General features: G+C 34.8%; 5 protein-coding genes across 5 annotated transcripts; 3 read left to right on the top strand and 2 right to left on the bottom strand.

Moving 5' to 3' along the window:
• Positions 1-232: 232 nt before the first annotated feature.
• LOC103849149 (40S ribosomal protein S3a-2) lies at positions 233-2103 on the top strand. The gene is made up of 6 exons (XM_009125953.2): positions 233-443; positions 539-644; positions 1039-1176; positions 1281-1466; positions 1554-1754; positions 1842-2103. The coding sequence occupies exons 1-6, from the start codon at positions 385-387 to the stop codon at positions 1938-1940; spliced, it is 789 nt and encodes a 262-aa protein (XP_009124201.2). The 5' UTR covers positions 233-384; the 3' UTR covers positions 1941-2103.
• A 1599-nt stretch (positions 2104-3702) lies between these two features.
• Positions 3703-6092, bottom strand: LOC103849150. Its single transcript, XM_009125955.3, has one exon. The coding sequence runs from the start codon at positions 5145-5147 to the stop codon at positions 4287-4289; it is 861 nt and encodes a 286-aa protein (XP_009124203.1). The 5' UTR covers positions 5148-6092; the 3' UTR covers positions 3703-4286.
• A 3749-nt stretch (positions 6093-9841) lies between these two features.
• On the top strand, positions 9842-12967 carry LOC103849152 (zeta-carotene desaturase, chloroplastic/chromoplastic). Its single transcript, XM_009125957.3, has 12 exons — positions 9842-10114; positions 10438-10562; positions 10641-10775; positions 10868-10940; positions 11009-11082; positions 11197-11301; positions 11395-11639; positions 11722-11809; positions 11891-12090; positions 12182-12310; positions 12395-12632; positions 12725-12967. The coding sequence occupies exons 1-12, from the start codon at positions 9982-9984 to the stop codon at positions 12863-12865; spliced, it is 1686 nt and encodes a 561-aa protein (XP_009124205.1). The 5' UTR covers positions 9842-9981; the 3' UTR covers positions 12866-12967.
• On the bottom strand, positions 12889-14096 carry LOC103849151 (DNA damage-repair/toleration protein DRT102). Its single transcript, XM_009125956.3, has 2 exons — positions 13508-14096; positions 12889-13370 (listed from the first exon to the last, which is right to left on the bottom strand). Exons 1-2 carry the CDS (start codon positions 14036-14038, stop codon positions 12969-12971), a joined length of 933 nt encoding a protein of 310 aa, XP_009124204.1. The 5' UTR covers positions 14039-14096; the 3' UTR covers positions 12889-12968.
• Positions 14097-14238: 142 nt separating this feature from the next.
• LOC103849153 lies at positions 14239-15853 on the top strand. Its single transcript, XM_009125958.3, has 8 exons — positions 14239-14404; positions 14474-14628; positions 14717-14802; positions 14870-14935; positions 15087-15169; positions 15237-15283; positions 15359-15437; positions 15530-15853. The coding sequence occupies exons 1-8, from the start codon at positions 14354-14356 to the stop codon at positions 15617-15619; spliced, it is 657 nt and encodes a 218-aa protein (XP_009124206.1). The 5' UTR covers positions 14239-14353; the 3' UTR covers positions 15620-15853.
• The last annotated feature ends 1205 nt before the right edge of the window (positions 15854-17058 follow it).

The following is a 17058-nucleotide window of genomic DNA, read 5'->3' as shown; positions in this document are numbered from 1 at the left end:
CTCTTGAGTTTATTATACATTGATTCACATATTACATGGTTTACTAGACTAACAATTATATTTATCAACTGATTTATCTAATACAACTTTTGTATAACTTCTTTTGTTTTGTATCCAAAGATTGAATTTTTATTTTTTTTTAATCAAACACAAGTATCAAATATTACCATTTTTTGTTACCTCTTTTTTCACAAGTAAATATATATTTGGGCCTTTTAATTGAGCCTTATGTAAATTACTTTGAAAAGCCCAAACTGTTCGATCTCATCGTGTCCAACGAAAGAAACTCAAAACCCTAATACGCAGGTTTAAAACACAACAAGCCGCCGTAGAAGTTACATCTTCTTCTGTTTGCTTTCGTCGTCGAGCTAATTATCCTCAGCCATGGCCGTCGGGAAGAACAAGAGAATCTCTAAAGGAAGAAAGGGAGGGAAGAAGAAGATGTAAGTGTTATTATTTATACATCTTTTGAAAGCTCTTTAATTCAATTGAGTTTTGTAATTTGATTTGTTTTTTTTTTCTAATTGAATGATTGCAGTGTTGATCCTTTCTCCAAGAAGGATTGGTATGACATCAAGGCTCCCTCCAACTTCAATAACAGAAATGTCGGAAAGACACTTGTTTCTAGAACTCAGGGTACCAAGGTAACAACATGTTTCACTGTCTCTTTAGCTTTTGAGATTCTTTGTAAGAGTCTGTGAGGTTTGTCGGAACTTAGTGCAAATGGTTCTTTAGATTGATTCCGACAGTTGTTAGTAATGTGGTTCTGTAGTAATTGCAAAACCATAGCTTTGAGAATTTAATGATGTTGTAGTGTATGGTTACAAGTTCATGTTGTGTCGGCAATTAGTGTAATGTTACTGGTTCCTTAGATTGATTCCGACAGTTGTATATCTCATGTTGTGATGTTACTGTAGTAATCATAGCTTTGAGAATTGTAGTGATGTTGTAGTGTATTGTATATGCTCACTTTGAGATTGAATGTATCCTTTTATATATATTTGAATTGTTGCTATATGTGCTTTTGAAACATACCAGATTGCATCAGAGGGTTTGAAACACAGAGTTTTCGAGGTTTCTCTTGCTGATCTCCAAGGTGATGAGGATCACGCTTACAGGAAGATCCGTCTCAGAGCTGAAGATGTCCAGGGCAGGAATGTGTTGACCCAGTTCTGGGTAAGCACACATGATTTAAAACATTAGATTTCGAACATTGTCTCATGTTTTTCTTGTGGCGCACTCCTGAGTTCTTACTCTCTCTCTCTTTTTTTCATCTCTAGGGTATGGACTTCACAACCGACAAGCTCAGGTCCTTGGTTAAAAAGTGGCAGACTTTGATCGAGTCTCATGTCGATGTCAAAACCACTGATAACTACACACTGAGGCTTTTCTGCATCGCCTTCACCAAGAGACGTGCTAACCAAGTCAAGAGAACTTGCTATGCTCAATCCAGCCAAATCCGTCAGGTATATATATTCATACTAATATCAAACTCTTTAGTTCTGATCTCTTTGATCATTCAAACTTTTTTTTGTATGTGTGCATTCCCTTAGATTCGCAGCAAGATGAGGGAGATCATGATCAAGGAAGCTTCGTCTTGTGACCTCAAGGAGCTTGTTGCCAAGTTTATTCCCGAAGCTATTGGGAAGGATATTGAGAAGGCGACTCAGGGCATCTATCCTCTTCAGAATGTTTTCATCCGTAAAGTCAAGATCCTCAAGGCTCCCAAATTCGACCTTGGAAAGCTCATGGAGGTGAGTATAAATCACCCTAACAACACATCCTGTTTTGATTTTTTATAAAGAACAAATCAAATTGTTTTGTTTATAAATTCTGTGTAGGTTCACGGAGACTACACAGCAGAGGATGTTGGTGTGAAGGTAGACAGGCCAGCCGATGAGACTGCTGCCGAGGAACCTACTGAGATCATTGGAGCTTAAGAGGTGTTTTTGAAGAAGGGATGAATTTGAGAGATCGTTTTTTCTTCTAAACTTTAGTTTCTTTAATGCTTTGTGTCTTTTCACACTCTTTTGGACCCTCAGCTTCTTAATTTTGGTGTATTAATGACTTTTCTCAGTATAAACTCGAGTTTTGGATAATTTATGCTACCATCTTTTTCTCAAATTGTGTCTCTATACTCAACGCTTCTTCTAGACAGGTACAGCATGATCTTGCATCTGATCATCTTACTTGAGTCATCACTATACTAAGTTTCTTTTACAAGATCAGCTTAAGTTTAGATGAATAAAGCTTCTCTTTATCCTTGTCTTTACACCTTCTTTGTAAAAATGCTATGAATGATGCAAGTTTTAATCAAGTCTTTAGATCCAGTAGTAAACATAGGGTGGGGTCTAGACTCTAGATGGCATGGTATAGGAAACTGATGGTCATTGGCATTATTATAACAGTAGCTAGACAGAAAGGCAGACATGTGATGATTCCACAAACACCCAAAAGAAACTTTGTTGAAGCAATAGGAAGCAATTGTAAAGGGACACATCTATGTCTCTCTCTTTTCTCACTAAAACTTTTCAAGATTCCCCCACAGACCAAAAGAGCCAAAAAGAGTGTTTCTATTAAACTGCATACAGTTTTTTTATACAGTTTTTTTAGTTGGGGGTCCCCCCCCACCCATTGAGATATGCAAATCTAAAAATTTGAATTGACAGTATAAAGAGACTAAAGTAACTTGGCTTGTTCTAAAAGATATTTCTTTCTCTGACTTGACAATCCAAGGCAACTTTGATGTTCTTTCAAGCAAGAGTGCAAAGCTGTACACTTTTTTTTGGTGGATATACAATCATAAAACTATGCAAAAGACTCATGTCACGGGTCAATGTTACAATAAACAGTTCCAATGTCAGTTTTTGAACAAACATTTCGACAAAGACAAGAATCCATTTCAAGTGGTTTAATGTTAAGCACTGTTTGAAGAGTTTTGTTGTGTAAAACCATATACAAACAAGATGATGACAACTAAACTCTGGAACTTTTCAGCAGGGCTTTGATGGATGGCTACAGAAGCGTCCAAAAACAAGGGAAATAATAATTGTAATGTGAAAACATTAGTAAACCAATGACTTGCTGATTCAAAATTTTCAGGAATCTTCAAGTACAAACCCATCTCTCTCTCTCTCTCTCTCTCTCTCTCTCTCTCTCTCTCTCTCTCTCTCTCTCTCTCTCTCTCTCTATAGTCTTCCTTGATAGTGGCATTGGACTTTTGTACCTGCATAAACGGTGAAGGGCTGGATAACGGCATTGGACTTTGTTAAGTTCTGTATACAATGAAAAAGTATGGCGAGAAACAAAAACAAAGCCATGATATGTCTTTAAGGAGGTTCAAAATCAAATGCTTAATACATTTGAATATTAAAAAAAACAGCTCCATTGTATAGGTTTAGAAAGAATATCTACAGGTTTGATAATCATCTTTGGAGGACTTTCCACAAATGCCCGGAAGACAATCATAACAGAACAAGAACTATAAGCAATGTTATCAAAAAACGCTAGGCGGTGGTTAGGCGTCTTATAAAATTTTATTGTTTATGCAGCCCCTAGACTGATTTTTTAACGCTGATTTTCTATTAAATCGGTTTGAAAAAAATCGTATTTGCCGATTTTCTAATAAATCACCTATTTTCAGAACACATACTATAAATCCCTACCCCCCTCTCTATGAAGTCTCTTGGACCTGTCTCTATCCTTCGTTTGGAGATCGATGTGCTCTGCGTTTTGGACTGCAATCATCAACGCTACTCCTTCACTTATGTTTTGGATTTTGGCTTATGTATTAGAGTTTCTTGTAAATCGTTTTTAGTTGTCTAGTAGTTTTCTCTTATGGCTCTGGAAAGATTTCGATCTTTGCCGGCTTATGGCTCCGGAAGAAAAGTGTTTCTTGCCGGCTTAGGTGTGTTTCGACTGTATTTCACCTGTGATAATATAATCTTTCAGATGACAAAAAAAAAAAAGTCAAAGAAACATGTAATGTAGTTAACAACTTAACAATCTCCATCCTAGTAAAGAACATTATGCTACCAGGAGACCAAAACATAGTATCTGGACATTTGGTTTCTTGATACAGGACCAAAGCAATCTGACTTTGAACAAGAGTCTTTACAAGTGTCATGTAGAAACTATGACATGAAACTGATATATACCAAGATCAAGTTCTTCTGACGATCCTATGATAAAATCAATTGAGAAGAATCAACAGTTCCTTTTTAAAAATCTTTTGTTAGCACTCAAGAGAAAACAAAAGAACTCTCAAAACTTCTTCTTCTTATTCTCTACTCGTTCTTCCAAGCGTACAGAACCAACGAGAACCCAACACTCTGAGACTTCGAGCTCGTTGGAACCTGTTGCGAAAACGACCAAGTCTTTTCAACAGGTTGTTGACAAGTCCTGAACATAAACACAGCATGCCCCGGTGACGACGGCAGACCAAAGAACCAACTATGAACATCCCAAATAACTTCCACAGAGATCCTATCGACAACCATCGTATCATTACCACGAAACTTCCAATGAACCCGCTTCACCTTCATCAAGACCTTCCCATCAACAAGAACAACGAGACAAGGATCAGAAACACTCACGTCACATTCTATCACAAGATCATGCGTTTTGCCATCGTTCGAGAACTGAGCTTTTGTTTCAAACGTTCTCTTACCAAACACATGCTCTCTCTTAGCCATAATCACAGCACCGAGAGATGAAGACGGTGCAGCGTTAGTTTTTTTAAAAGCTTCTTTCCTCATATCACCGAGAAGAAGAGTCATCTCTTTGTCAACAACCACGCATACGTAGAACCCTCCTAAAGGCTCGGGGCTGGATCCAAACTTAGCAGAGGAGAGATCCCAGAAGACACTAATATTACTTAGATTCTTGGAACCTTTTCGTTTAGTGAAGAGCCAGGGCTTAATCTCGACTTTACAGAGACTTGTGTTGCAAGAATCATCGACTCCGATGGTTACACACTGACCCATCAGAGACTTAGTCCATGTGACAGTGATCAAGCAAGTCTTGCCACGGATGCGGCAACGGTAGATGCAAATGACAAGATTCTGAGCTGTTTTTCCGGCGGTGGAGGATGGAGAATTTGCAACCTGAACGCCGTTTTCGCCGGAGCAAGAAGGAAAGTCTCTCATTTTCTTCTCTCTGGAGCTTCAAGGGGAATGCAATTTTCTTAAAAAATGCATAGAAATGAGAAAAAGTGAATAGATTTGAAATGGGTTTTCTCAAATGGATCCAGTTTCTACAAGAAAGTTCATCGAACGAGGAGGAATTAAAGAGAAAGCCTGAGAGTTCGGGAGGGAGAGAGAGAATGAATGTGTGTGATATACTATTACTGGAGTCAATCAGACAGTAACAGACAAAAACGAGACTTTGTGTTTCACTGTCGATTGATTACTTTATACGTTAGGTAATTAACGAATTTTTTATTTATCTATATCTATTAGTACCAAATACGAATTAATTTATTTCATTCCATGGAAAAAGACCGTAGAACTGGGACACAAACTTATCTGAGTTGGCAAGAGATTTTAAATGTTACAAATAATTAATAAAAAAATAAATAATTTAAGCTTATATATATATTAATTCTTAAGAAATTAAAGAATTAAAATTGTTCAGATCAAGTAATATATATGAATTTATCTTTTTGGATGCGTAATAAAACGATATTTAAATAACAACATGGAGTGTCTTATCTTGTCATTACAAAGACAAAAAGTGTTCATAGCTGTAATTTTCTCTTGATTTTTATGTCAATCAAAAGTAGGTTTGCAGTTATATTACCCTACACGTGTGCGGTTCCATGACTAATTGTCATGCAAAAAAAAAAAAAAAAGACTAATTGTCATGCATTTAATGCCCAAAACTGAGCCCATACATTTCTGCTCCATTGGGCTTTTACTAGTTACACTTACTAGGGATTAACCCGGGCTACGCCCGGGATTTTTATTTTTTTCTAATTTAAGTTGTTAAATTATTTATATTTAGGCTATGATATATATTTATATAAATGTTAAAATGCCTGTCATAATTAAAATTTATTTTTAAATTTTAACACGTTAAATTAACATATTTTTACTATTTAAATATTTTTTTTGTAATTTTATTGGCTATCTAGTTATCATATTTAGCAAAACTATCTTTTGAGTGTTGGAATAAATGTTTTAGAGATTTTATTAAACTGCAGAGTATTTTCGGATCGACCACATGCTCAACATTCGATCGATCCTTAAAAGGATGGTCGATCTCCTTGGCCAGGTAAGTACAGTTTTAGCAAAAATATCTTTTATTTTCAAATATTAAGTATATAACTATTCTTTTAATATTTTTTTTATTGTATTTTTTGATTAAATTATTGTATTATAATGGTTATGTAAATATTTTTTGTGATGTTTGAATTTGTGTTGTTCGTATACTTAACCTAGATGATATTGATGTTTAACAATTTATTGTTTTCTGAAAATATAAAATAATGATATATCAAAACGCATCGAATACTTGTTAAATGATAGTATAATGTAAATTACATCCATTATTTGAAAATAACCATTTGTTGTTTTTATTTTTATTTTAAATCAGATATTATTTTTATTTAAAAACATTATTCATATATAATATAATAGTTTAAGTTTGGAAGATTAATCTATATATATAAATTATGTATATTTTTCAAAAAATAGTTTAAGATATTATATATTGAGTATCTGAATAAAAACTAAATTTCTTATCTTGAAAATCAGATATTTATATTTTTGTTTTCATGTTATACTCACCAATCCATCATTGATATTTATAACTCAGTATGTTTTTTAAAAAACTTAGTTTTAAGTAATAAACGAATTTAATAAATTAAATTCATCACCTATAATGTTCTGTAAACTATATTTGAAAACTCTCTAAAATTATATTTTAAGCATAATATTATTATTATTTAATTTAAGTTATTTTAAACATAATATATGCTAAACCAACTTAAATTATATTTACAATAGGACCATCCTAAACCGGTTAGTAAACCAAAAACGATATTAAACCAACATGAACCAATACCTGATTCGGCGAGGAAGGAAGTGTTTCGGGATAAACGCTTGAATGGTTATTAACTGAAATGGTTTGATCATGAAAGAGTTAGTATGAGTATTAACAATAAAATTATGGATTAGATTAATTTAAATTTGTAAGAATACCTTTGAGTCTATGAAAAGCAATTCAATTCCCATGAATAAGTTTGACTTTTGGAAGTTGCGGGTTTCCCAACAATGAATCCACCTTACAAAAAGTTTGTTGTTATAAAAAAATATCATTCAAGGTCATTAAAGGTTTCTGGGACGGCAAGAGTTGATGGTGAAACCATTTTTTTGCTCGAGTGCTTTGAAATTTTCCTTAATAGTGTGAGGTTGATGTGGATGGAATAATAATTTTATAGGGACTTTCTTGATGTAACACTATACATTTTTTTTGTTTAATGTGGTATTTCCATTTTTTATATAATTTACTACCATTTTAAGATAGAAGTACATTTTAAGATAGATGCTTAAATCTTAATATACTTTTTTCATTTTTTAAAATGTTTATTTCTATTTCTTATATTTTTATTTACGTAATATCTATATTTTATATTTGAAAATAGATATTTAAATATTAATGTACTTTTTTCCATTTTTTAAATTGTGTATTTACTTATATTATATATTTTACATTTTAAGATAGATGCTTAATGCTTGATGAACTTTTTCCATTTTTTAAAAAATTGTGTATTTACTTATTATTACATATATAATTCATATATTATATATTTACATTATTTACTTATTATTTATTTTCGTGTATATGTATTTCCATTTATTGTACTTTCATTTACTTAATATCTCTATTTTACATTTTAAGATAGATGTTTAAATCTTAATGTACGTTTTCCATTTTTTTTTTAAATTGTATATTTCCATTTGTTATACTTTCTATTTACGTAATATCTATATTTTAAATTTTAATATATATATTTTAAATCTTAATGTAATTTCCCATTTTTTAAATTTGGTATTTACTTATATTATATATTTACCTATTATTTATTTTTCTTTATATTGTGTATTTCTATTTCTTATACTTTCTATTTACTAATAATTTTATATTTTAAGATTGATTTACATTTTAAGATAGATGTTTAAATACTAATGTACTTTTTCTTATACTTTCTATTTACTTAATATCTATATTTTACATTTTAAGATAGATGTTTAATATTTAATGTACTCTTTCCATTTTTTAAAAATTATGCATTTACTTATTATTGTATATATAATTCGTATATTTATATATTTATAATATTTAATTATTATTTATTTTTCTATATATTGAGTATTTTGCTTTCTTATACTTTATATTTAGTTAATGTCTATATTTTATATTTTAAGATAGATGTTTAAATCTTTACGTATTTTTTCATTTTTAATGTAAAACGGCAATGTTTAATAGAAGAACTTGGACAAATAGTCAAATAGTTATATTATGTTTTTTTTTCTTTTTTTTTATATAAAATGGTAATGTTACATTATGAAGATAAACCGTTTTTAGTGAACAATGGTAATCTTACATATGTTAAATGTAAATTTTCCATTTTTTTATGTTGTATATTTACATATTATTTTTATTTTTAAATGTAAAATGGCGTCTACATATGTTTAATGTAGTATTTCCATTTTTATGTTGTATGTTTTACATATATATATTATTTTCGAAATTATATATAATGTTTTTTATAAAACGGTAATGTTACATTATGGAGATAAACCATCTTTTTTTTAAGTGAAAAATAGTAATCTTACATATGTTTAATGTAGTTTTTCCATTTTTTTATGCTGTATGTTTACATATTTTTTTACAATTTTCGAAAATAAGTAATATTAAAATGTAAAACTATATTTTATGCCACGTGTCATCTTTCGGGAGGAATTTTTTCCGCTGATGTGGACGCCCTATGGAGCCTCAAAAGCTCCCTTTTATTAGTAGAGATTGAGTATTTTGCTTTCTTATACTTTATATTTAGTTAATGTCTATATTTTATATTTTAAGATAGATGTTTAAATCTTTACGTATTTTTTCATTTTTAATGTAAAACGGCAATGTTTAATAGAAGAACTTGGACAAATAGTCAAATAGTTATATTATGTTTTTTTTTTTCTTTTTTTATATAAAATGGTAATGTTACATTATGAAGATAAACCGTTTTTTAGTGAACAATGGTAATCTTACATATGTTAAATGTAAATTTTCCATTTTTTATGTTGTATATTTACATATTATTTTTATTTTTAAATGTAAAATGGCGTCTACATATGTTTAATGTAGTATTTCCATTTTTATGTTGTATGTTTTACATATATATATTATTTTCGAAATTATATATAATGTTTTTTATAAAACGGTAATGTTACATTATGGAGATAAGCCATCTTTTTTTTAAGTGAAAAATAGTAATCTTACATATGTTTAATGTAGTTTTTCCATTTTTTTATGCTGTATGTTTACATATTTTTTTACAATTTTCGAAAATAAGTAATATTAAAATGTAAAACTATATTTTATGCCACGTGTCATCTTTCGGGAGGAATTTTTTCCGCTGATGTGGACGCCCTATGGAGCCTCAAAAGCTCCCTTTTATTAGTAGAGATTAGGTATCACTTACTAGTCAAAGTTTAAATAAAGTAGTTGACGGATACGTTTACCCGAATAGATTGGTTCGGTATTGGCTATTTCCGGTATTATGACAATTACTCGGTTTGATTAAATTTTTAAACAACAAAATAAAAAAAGTTTTATCCCACTGGCCACAGTTAGGCCACAGAGTCTATGCGGAGAGAAAAGGAAAGCACTTATCATCATCATCACAAACCACTTTCTTCATCTCTCGTCACTTTTAAGCTTTAACCGAATTAAAATCAGCTCTTATCTCAGAGTTGATTCTCGATGGCTTCTTCGATCGTTTTCGCCGCAACTCCTGCTACTGCGTTTCTCTCCTCTGTTCCTCCGTGGAAGACGCCTCGGAGGTTTCATGTTAGGTGTTCACTCGACGCCGATGTTTCCGACATGAGTGTTAACGGTAATAACCCAACAAATAAAAATTGAACCTTTACTGTCTACTCTACAGAAAGTTGATTCCTTTGGATGTTTTGGATTCTGGGTGGTTGAATTGGACTTGAAACAATCCGAAAGTTTTGATTTTTATGCGAAGTTTGTGAATTTGACATGTAGATAGGTTTAAAGGCTTTAGCTTTATGCCACAAACAGTCTTGATTTTGAATTTTGAGAAAATTGACATGTATTTGGTTTAATCCAATCGATCAAATTGATTCTGTGTATAGAGAACTTATGAACGGTGATGATTTGGGTTACAGTTTAAATGTTCTGGTTATGAAAATGCAGCTCCAAAGGGTCTGTTTCCACCAGAGCCTGTACCATACAAGGGACCTAAGCTGAAAGTAGCTATCATTGGAGCTGGACTTGCAGGCATGTCGACTGCTGTTGAGCTTCTCGATCAGGGTCACGAGGTGTTGTGATTGTTGCATCTCTAATTCTTTTTTGTTTTTACCTTTTGATTTGGATATGTGAATGTGTTATTGTTTCAGGTGGATATATATGATTCAAGGACGTTTATTGGTGGCAAAGTTGGTTCTTTTGTAGATAGACGAGGGAACCACATTGAAATGGGACTACATGTGTTCTTTGGATGCTACAACAACCTCTTCCGCTTGATGAAAAAGGTTTTCTGTTTTACCAAATGAGTTTTTGCTTTGATGAATGAAGTTCAATTCTCATATATGAAGTTTTTTTTCTTTTTTTTTGTGATGTGTAGGTGGGAGCTGATAAGAACCTTCTTGTCAAAGACCACACTCATACATTTATAAACAAAGGCAGCGAAATTGGAGGTTTGTCTCTCAGCTCATTGCTCTCCTCTGTGGTTTCAGCCTTACTGAGATGTGCATTTTATATGCAGAGCTTGATTTTCGGTTTCCTGTTGGAGCTCCAATTCACGGTATCCGCGCCTTCTTAGTCACAAATCAACTCAAGGTATAAGTTACACTTCTCAGCTCTTTCTGTTCACTGGCGTGCTTAGCAGATACATATCTCTATAAGCACCTACCTCAAGCTGACTATTGGATTATTCTTGTTTTGGCCAAACAGCCCTATGACAAGCTGAGGAACTCACTAGCTCTTGCATTAAGCCCGGTCGTTAAAGCTCTTGTTAACCCTGATGGAGCAATGAAAGACATTCGCAACCTGGACAGTGTAAAACAATGATAGATATAATCTCTGTGATTGCTCATTTCTACTTCTATTTTTTTGTATTTCTCTGATTTTTTTTGGGATACCATTTTGCAGATAAGTTTCTCGGATTGGTTCCTTTCAAAAGGTGGGACGAGGGCGAGTATCCAGAGAATGTGGGATCCTGTTGCTTATGCACTCGGTTTCATAGACTGTGACAACATGAGTGCGAGATGCATGCTTACCATATTCTCCCTATTCGCCACCAAGACAGAAGCTTCTTTGTTGCGTATGCTCAAGGGCTCCCCTGATACTTACTTGAGTGGTCCTATCAAACAATACATCACAGATAGAGGTGGCAGGTGTGTGTGTGTGCGTCTGTTATTATCTATAACAATGGTTATTCACTATAAGCATCTCATCAGCTTATCATCTTCAAAACAGAATCCATCTAAGGTGGGGATGCAGGGAGATACTTTATGATAAAACAGCAGATGGAGAAACTTATGTCACAGGACTAGCAGTTTCCAAGGTGAAGTTTAGCTCCTGACATCGGATCTTAGCTTGTCTGTTGTCTGAAGGCTGATTAACTGTTTTGGTGTTTTGCTTCCAGGCTACGGACAAGAAGGTTGTGAAAGCTGATGTGTATGTTGCAGCATGCGATGTGCCTGGAATCAAAAGGTTACTACCCAAAGAATGGCGAGAATCTCGTTTCTTCAACGATATATACGAACTAGAGGGAGTACCTGTTTGCACGGTGCAGCTCAGATACAATGGTTGGGTCACTGAGTTGGAAGACATTGAACTCTCCAGGTCCCATTCTTCAAAAAGTCTTTTATGTAGTTGATTGATTCTTGAAGGCTTTTTTACTTACCAGAGTCTATCTGTCTTATGTGTTATATAGGCAATTGAAACGTGCGGTTGGTTTAGACAACCTTCTCTACACTCCTGATGCTGATTTCTCCTGTTTTGCGGATCTTGCGCTCGCTTCGCCTGCTGATTATTACATTGAAGGACAAGGCTCTCTGCTTCAGTAAGAAACACTAACCCCTTCTTTCTACAAATTAACTAGCAGGTAGGTCTCATGGGTTCTTGAACATAAACTCTGTTTCTACAGGTGCGTGTTAACTCCAGGTGATCCATACATGCGATTACCGAACGAGAAGATCATAGAGAAAGTAGCAATGCAGGTCACTGAGCTGTTTCCATCGTCGCGGGGTCTAGAAGTCACATGGTCATCAGTTGTCAAAATAGCTCAGTCTTTATACCGTGAAGCACCAGGCAAAGATCCATTCAGACCTGATCAGAAGACGCCCGTAAAGAACTTCTTCCTCGCTGGTTCATACACAAAGCAGGTAACTAACTCTTTTAACACTTAAAACATAATGTTTCATGCAGATCCACAACAAAGTCGATAAGTTAAATGTTTCTGGACTACTACTTGCAGGATTACATAGATAGTATGGAAGGAGCGACATTGTCAGGGAGACAAGCTTCGTCTTACATCTGTGACGCCGGTGAAGAGCTAGCCGAGCTAAACAAGAAGCTTTCTTCTTCTACAGTTTCTGATGAGCTAAGTCTTGTCTAATGATTGTACAACAAGAAACAATGTGTAGAAAAAAACTCTTATAGCATTCACAAGAGACGAACATTTGTATTATTTATTTAAAACTTTCATAACATTCACAGCTTCAAGAAGCTTCTTGTTGGATGGCTTTCTTTGCAGTCTCGAGATCTTCGTCAAGGAAGATATCCCAACGACCATCCCAAGTTATAAAGAACTCAGTGTCTTCATAATACTTGACTCTATGAACATCACCAGCCGGAGTGAATAGATAATCTCCCTCAACGAGATCAGCTCTCTCACTCTTACTCACATTCCACACGCTCTTCTTCCCTTTGATGACTACAAGATCATGACCAAACGTGTGGTGGTGCGCCGGCTCCACGCTTCCCGCTTTAAACCTCACGATGGCAGACGTCGGAGTCTCCCTCATTATCTTCATCGAGCCTCCAGGCATGATATCAACTGGAGTGAACTCTCTGTTCTTGGCCAAGCAGCAAATCGCGCATGAATTGTATTCTGGTTTAGTCTGGTTAACACAATTCAACATAAAATTAATGTATAGAACCGATATAAACCGAATCTTATTCAACATAAATTAACGTATTGAACCGATATAAACCGAATCGTATTAAACGTAAATTAATGTATTGAACCGATATAAACCGGACTAAGATGATCGGTGGATTTTCCGATTTGAGCCATCTCGGAGAGGGAATCGTCGAGAAAGGAGGAGATCTCGGAGCTCCACGGCTCCGATCCGGAGGCAGGACACGGAGATTTGAACGGAGTTCCGATCCACGCGTCGAAGATCTCCACCGCGGATTCCGGCGAGGTTTTCGCGCCGGAGAGCGCGAGGACGTTGCAGTCGCTGATCGATCGAGCGTTCACGGCGTCTTCGACGGTGAGACACGTGGCGGCGTAGACTCCGGGGAACTTGTTGGCGAACATCGCGACTCCGACGCCGGTCCCGCAGCAGACCAAGCCGCGGATTTCGGAAGAGGAAGATGATGCGGAGGAGACGCGGCGGCCGACTTCGGCTCCGGCGGAGTAGTATGACGATACGCCGGTATCCTCCACGGCTATGCCGAGGGAGCGGAGGTGGGAGACCATCGCGTCCTTGAGGCTCGCTCCGAACGCATCAGCTCCGGTTATGATTTTTAACGGTGGATCGGAGGTGGAAGCAGCTCCCGCCATTATCTCTCTGCAGAGCTTTTGGCAGTTACGAGTGACTACAGAGGCAGAGCTTATCCACATTTTTATTCAAAAAACGAGACATATTATATAATTTATCCACATTTCACCCCTTAATTTATTTCTAATAGATACAACACCCCCCAAATCGTGGTGGAATGGGTACTTAAATCTAATAAATAAGAGTTTAGGGTACATTTCGTAGTTTCCAAAACATTTGGGTGGTTTGTGAAACTTGTTTTTTAATACTTAAATATAAGGTGGAGAAATGGCGGTGTGTGGATAACTGCCGACGACGACCGTTATAACAGGAAGAAAATGGCGGGAGTGACTTCCCAGATATTTATCAGCTCATCTTCGACCCTCAAGGTGAGTGGTGGTTTCTGTTGATTTGTTTATTATTCATCTAGGGGATTTTACGATTCATTGGGTGTGCAGAGGGTTGGTCGTCGGTCGACGAGATGCTTCTCTGGATCGCCGGAGAAGAAAACTCCGGCTATCTTGAAGTGGGCGGTTGGAGGAGTCACTGAAGTGCTCCGGCTGTTCTCAGTCGCTTCGTCTCCTTCTACCACCCTTCGTATAAATGAGGATAAGTAAGTAATCTCTAGAGCTTTCAGTTAATGTCTCTTATTACACTCTGTTCGTGTTTGGTCTGAAAATATCGGTTGGAACTGGCTACAGATCAGATTATGAGGAAAATGCTCGAGATATTGATGATGTGATGGAGGTTTTGAGATCAGACTATGGAAATGCCTATTTCGTCACAGGTATGTGATTACAAACTAAGCTCAGACACTAACTGGTTAAAGTCATGTCTGAAAATAATGGTAACAGGAATCTTCACTACTGCAATTTACTCTGATGATTGCATCTTCGAGGATCCGACGATCAGCTTCCAGGGTGAGTCATTGCAGAACCCTTCGTAGAGTATCTGCTTGAACAAATGTAGAACAAGCTGGTGTTCATGCACTCTTGTTAGATTGGTGGGATCAGATCATAAATCTTGATATTAGAAATAAAAGTGGTCTCTTTTGGGTTTTGGCTTTGGCAGGTACAGAGTTGTATGAACGCAACTTGAGATTACTGGTTCCGTTCCTTGAAGATGCATCCATTGAACTTCAAAATATGGACAAGGTATTTGTTAGATCCTAGTGTGTGTTTATGCTCTCAATGTTCTTGAAATCGATTTAATACATTACAGAGTGAGTTGTCCCAAGGAAACTATATACGGGCGACGTGGAAGCTAAGGTATTCTGATTAAAATAAAAGTTTTGAATTGTGCTTTGTATTAATGATGTTTATGTCTCTTGAACTATGTTTCAGAACTTACCTGAAACTTCCATGGAGACCATTGATATCGATCGACGGAAGTACGGTCTATGAACTTGATAGAGACTTCAAAGTAAGAAAAGATACAAAAACATTTGCTCTTTACAATCATCACAAGATTCCTTTCCGTCTTTTGTCTGAGACATTTTGTGTGTTGTGTGAAAGATTGTGAGGCATGTTGAGAGCTGGAGTGTCTCTGCGGTTGAAGCAATCAGGCAGATATTCACCTTCAACTCTTTCACCTCTCGGAGCTGAGAATCTAAAGCACTAGAGATTCATGTATTTGGACATGGTCAGATAATGACTACTATCTCTTATTATATTTGTAAATGTAAATTCACCAAATTTTACATCCATTTAAAGTTGTGTGATGCTAAAATATGTAGTTTGTGTTATGTGTGCTACTAGAATGTATGTAGCTTCCAGTAAAAAAAGTCGATAACTGATTCCACATTTTTGGAAGACATGATATTTTCTGATTTTCTGAAACTTAGAGATCTATGTACATTTTGTTATTCTGTTAGTTTAAAATATTTACCGGATTTGCTAAGCCAAATTCGAAACAAAATCATAACAACAAACCAACAAAAAATGGGACAAGGTCAATCTTTAGAACGATCATGTGTGTGTTGTATACAAAAGAATATGAAGTGATTTATGGTAGCGTTTTTGTTTGTACTCCTCACTTTCTCTGCTGGTAATAATCATTCCAGTCATTTTTACATATATTGATAATGATGTTTGCCATAAACTTTGTATTAAAAACAAAACACACACGGCCGGCTTGTTACTCATGGCGTATGCCCTGATATTCCAAGTGTTAAAGATTGTTACTGTTTCCATACATGTTAAATTCTTTTTCACATGCACAAGCACAATATGTTGAGTCTTTTAATTGTTTACCTTCTACGGTAAGAATGAAACACTTCAAAGATTTGTTGTTATTAACACATCATCCTCTCTATGTTTTGGGCAACTCCACTTTTAGTTTGTTATGAGACATTTTTCGTTCAAATCATCACCTATCGGCCTATAATCTCTAAAGGTCTTTGGTTTGGGCTTAGATGTCTACTATGTTTTACTAAGCTCAATATTTCTGGTTCGATGTATTCGACATCCGATAGAGCAAACTGTTTTAGATAACCGTAATTTGAAGCCAAACTAGAAAAAGGAAAGAAGTTGTTTCGTAAAGAGTATCAAACTAAATCAATAATTGCAATGTTATTTAAGATTTTACTGCATTGTAAGTTTGTAGCCAAAAAGACTTAACCAAAGTTGATCAGTTCATTTTTTCTCCCAACTAATGATTATTTGAGATGTAGATCCAAACTTTTTCATACCAATGAAGAAGTTAGCTATTATAAGAATCTTTTAGTACAAAAAAAACAGAGTTTTAAATCTCTCTTCTTGTTTCTGTGACAAAAAAAAAATCTCTCTTCTTGTTTTTTTTTCCTGACAATACAAGAGAGTTTCAAGTGGTGTTATTTTTATAGAACTAATCAACTAATGAATTATCTTTCTTAAATCTTATGGGATTTGGAAATCCCTTTGCATGAGACTTGACTTTCGTTACTTTTATAACACAATTATATAGTTTTCTTACTTATTTTTGTTCCAAGATTCTTTTTATGACCATTGAGTATATTTTAATTTAATTAGTTATAAAAACATAATGAAATAGAGAGTTTGATTTG

Source organism: Brassica rapa, chromosome A05, assembly GCF_000309985.2.
Source record: "Brassica rapa cultivar Chiifu-401-42 chromosome A05, CAAS_Brap_v3.01, whole genome shotgun sequence".
NCBI lineage: Eukaryota > Viridiplantae > Streptophyta > Magnoliopsida > Brassicales > Brassicaceae > Brassica > Brassica rapa.
The sequence above is the reverse complement of the archived record's forward strand: the minus strand, read 5'-3'. Positions and strand labels throughout refer to the sequence as shown.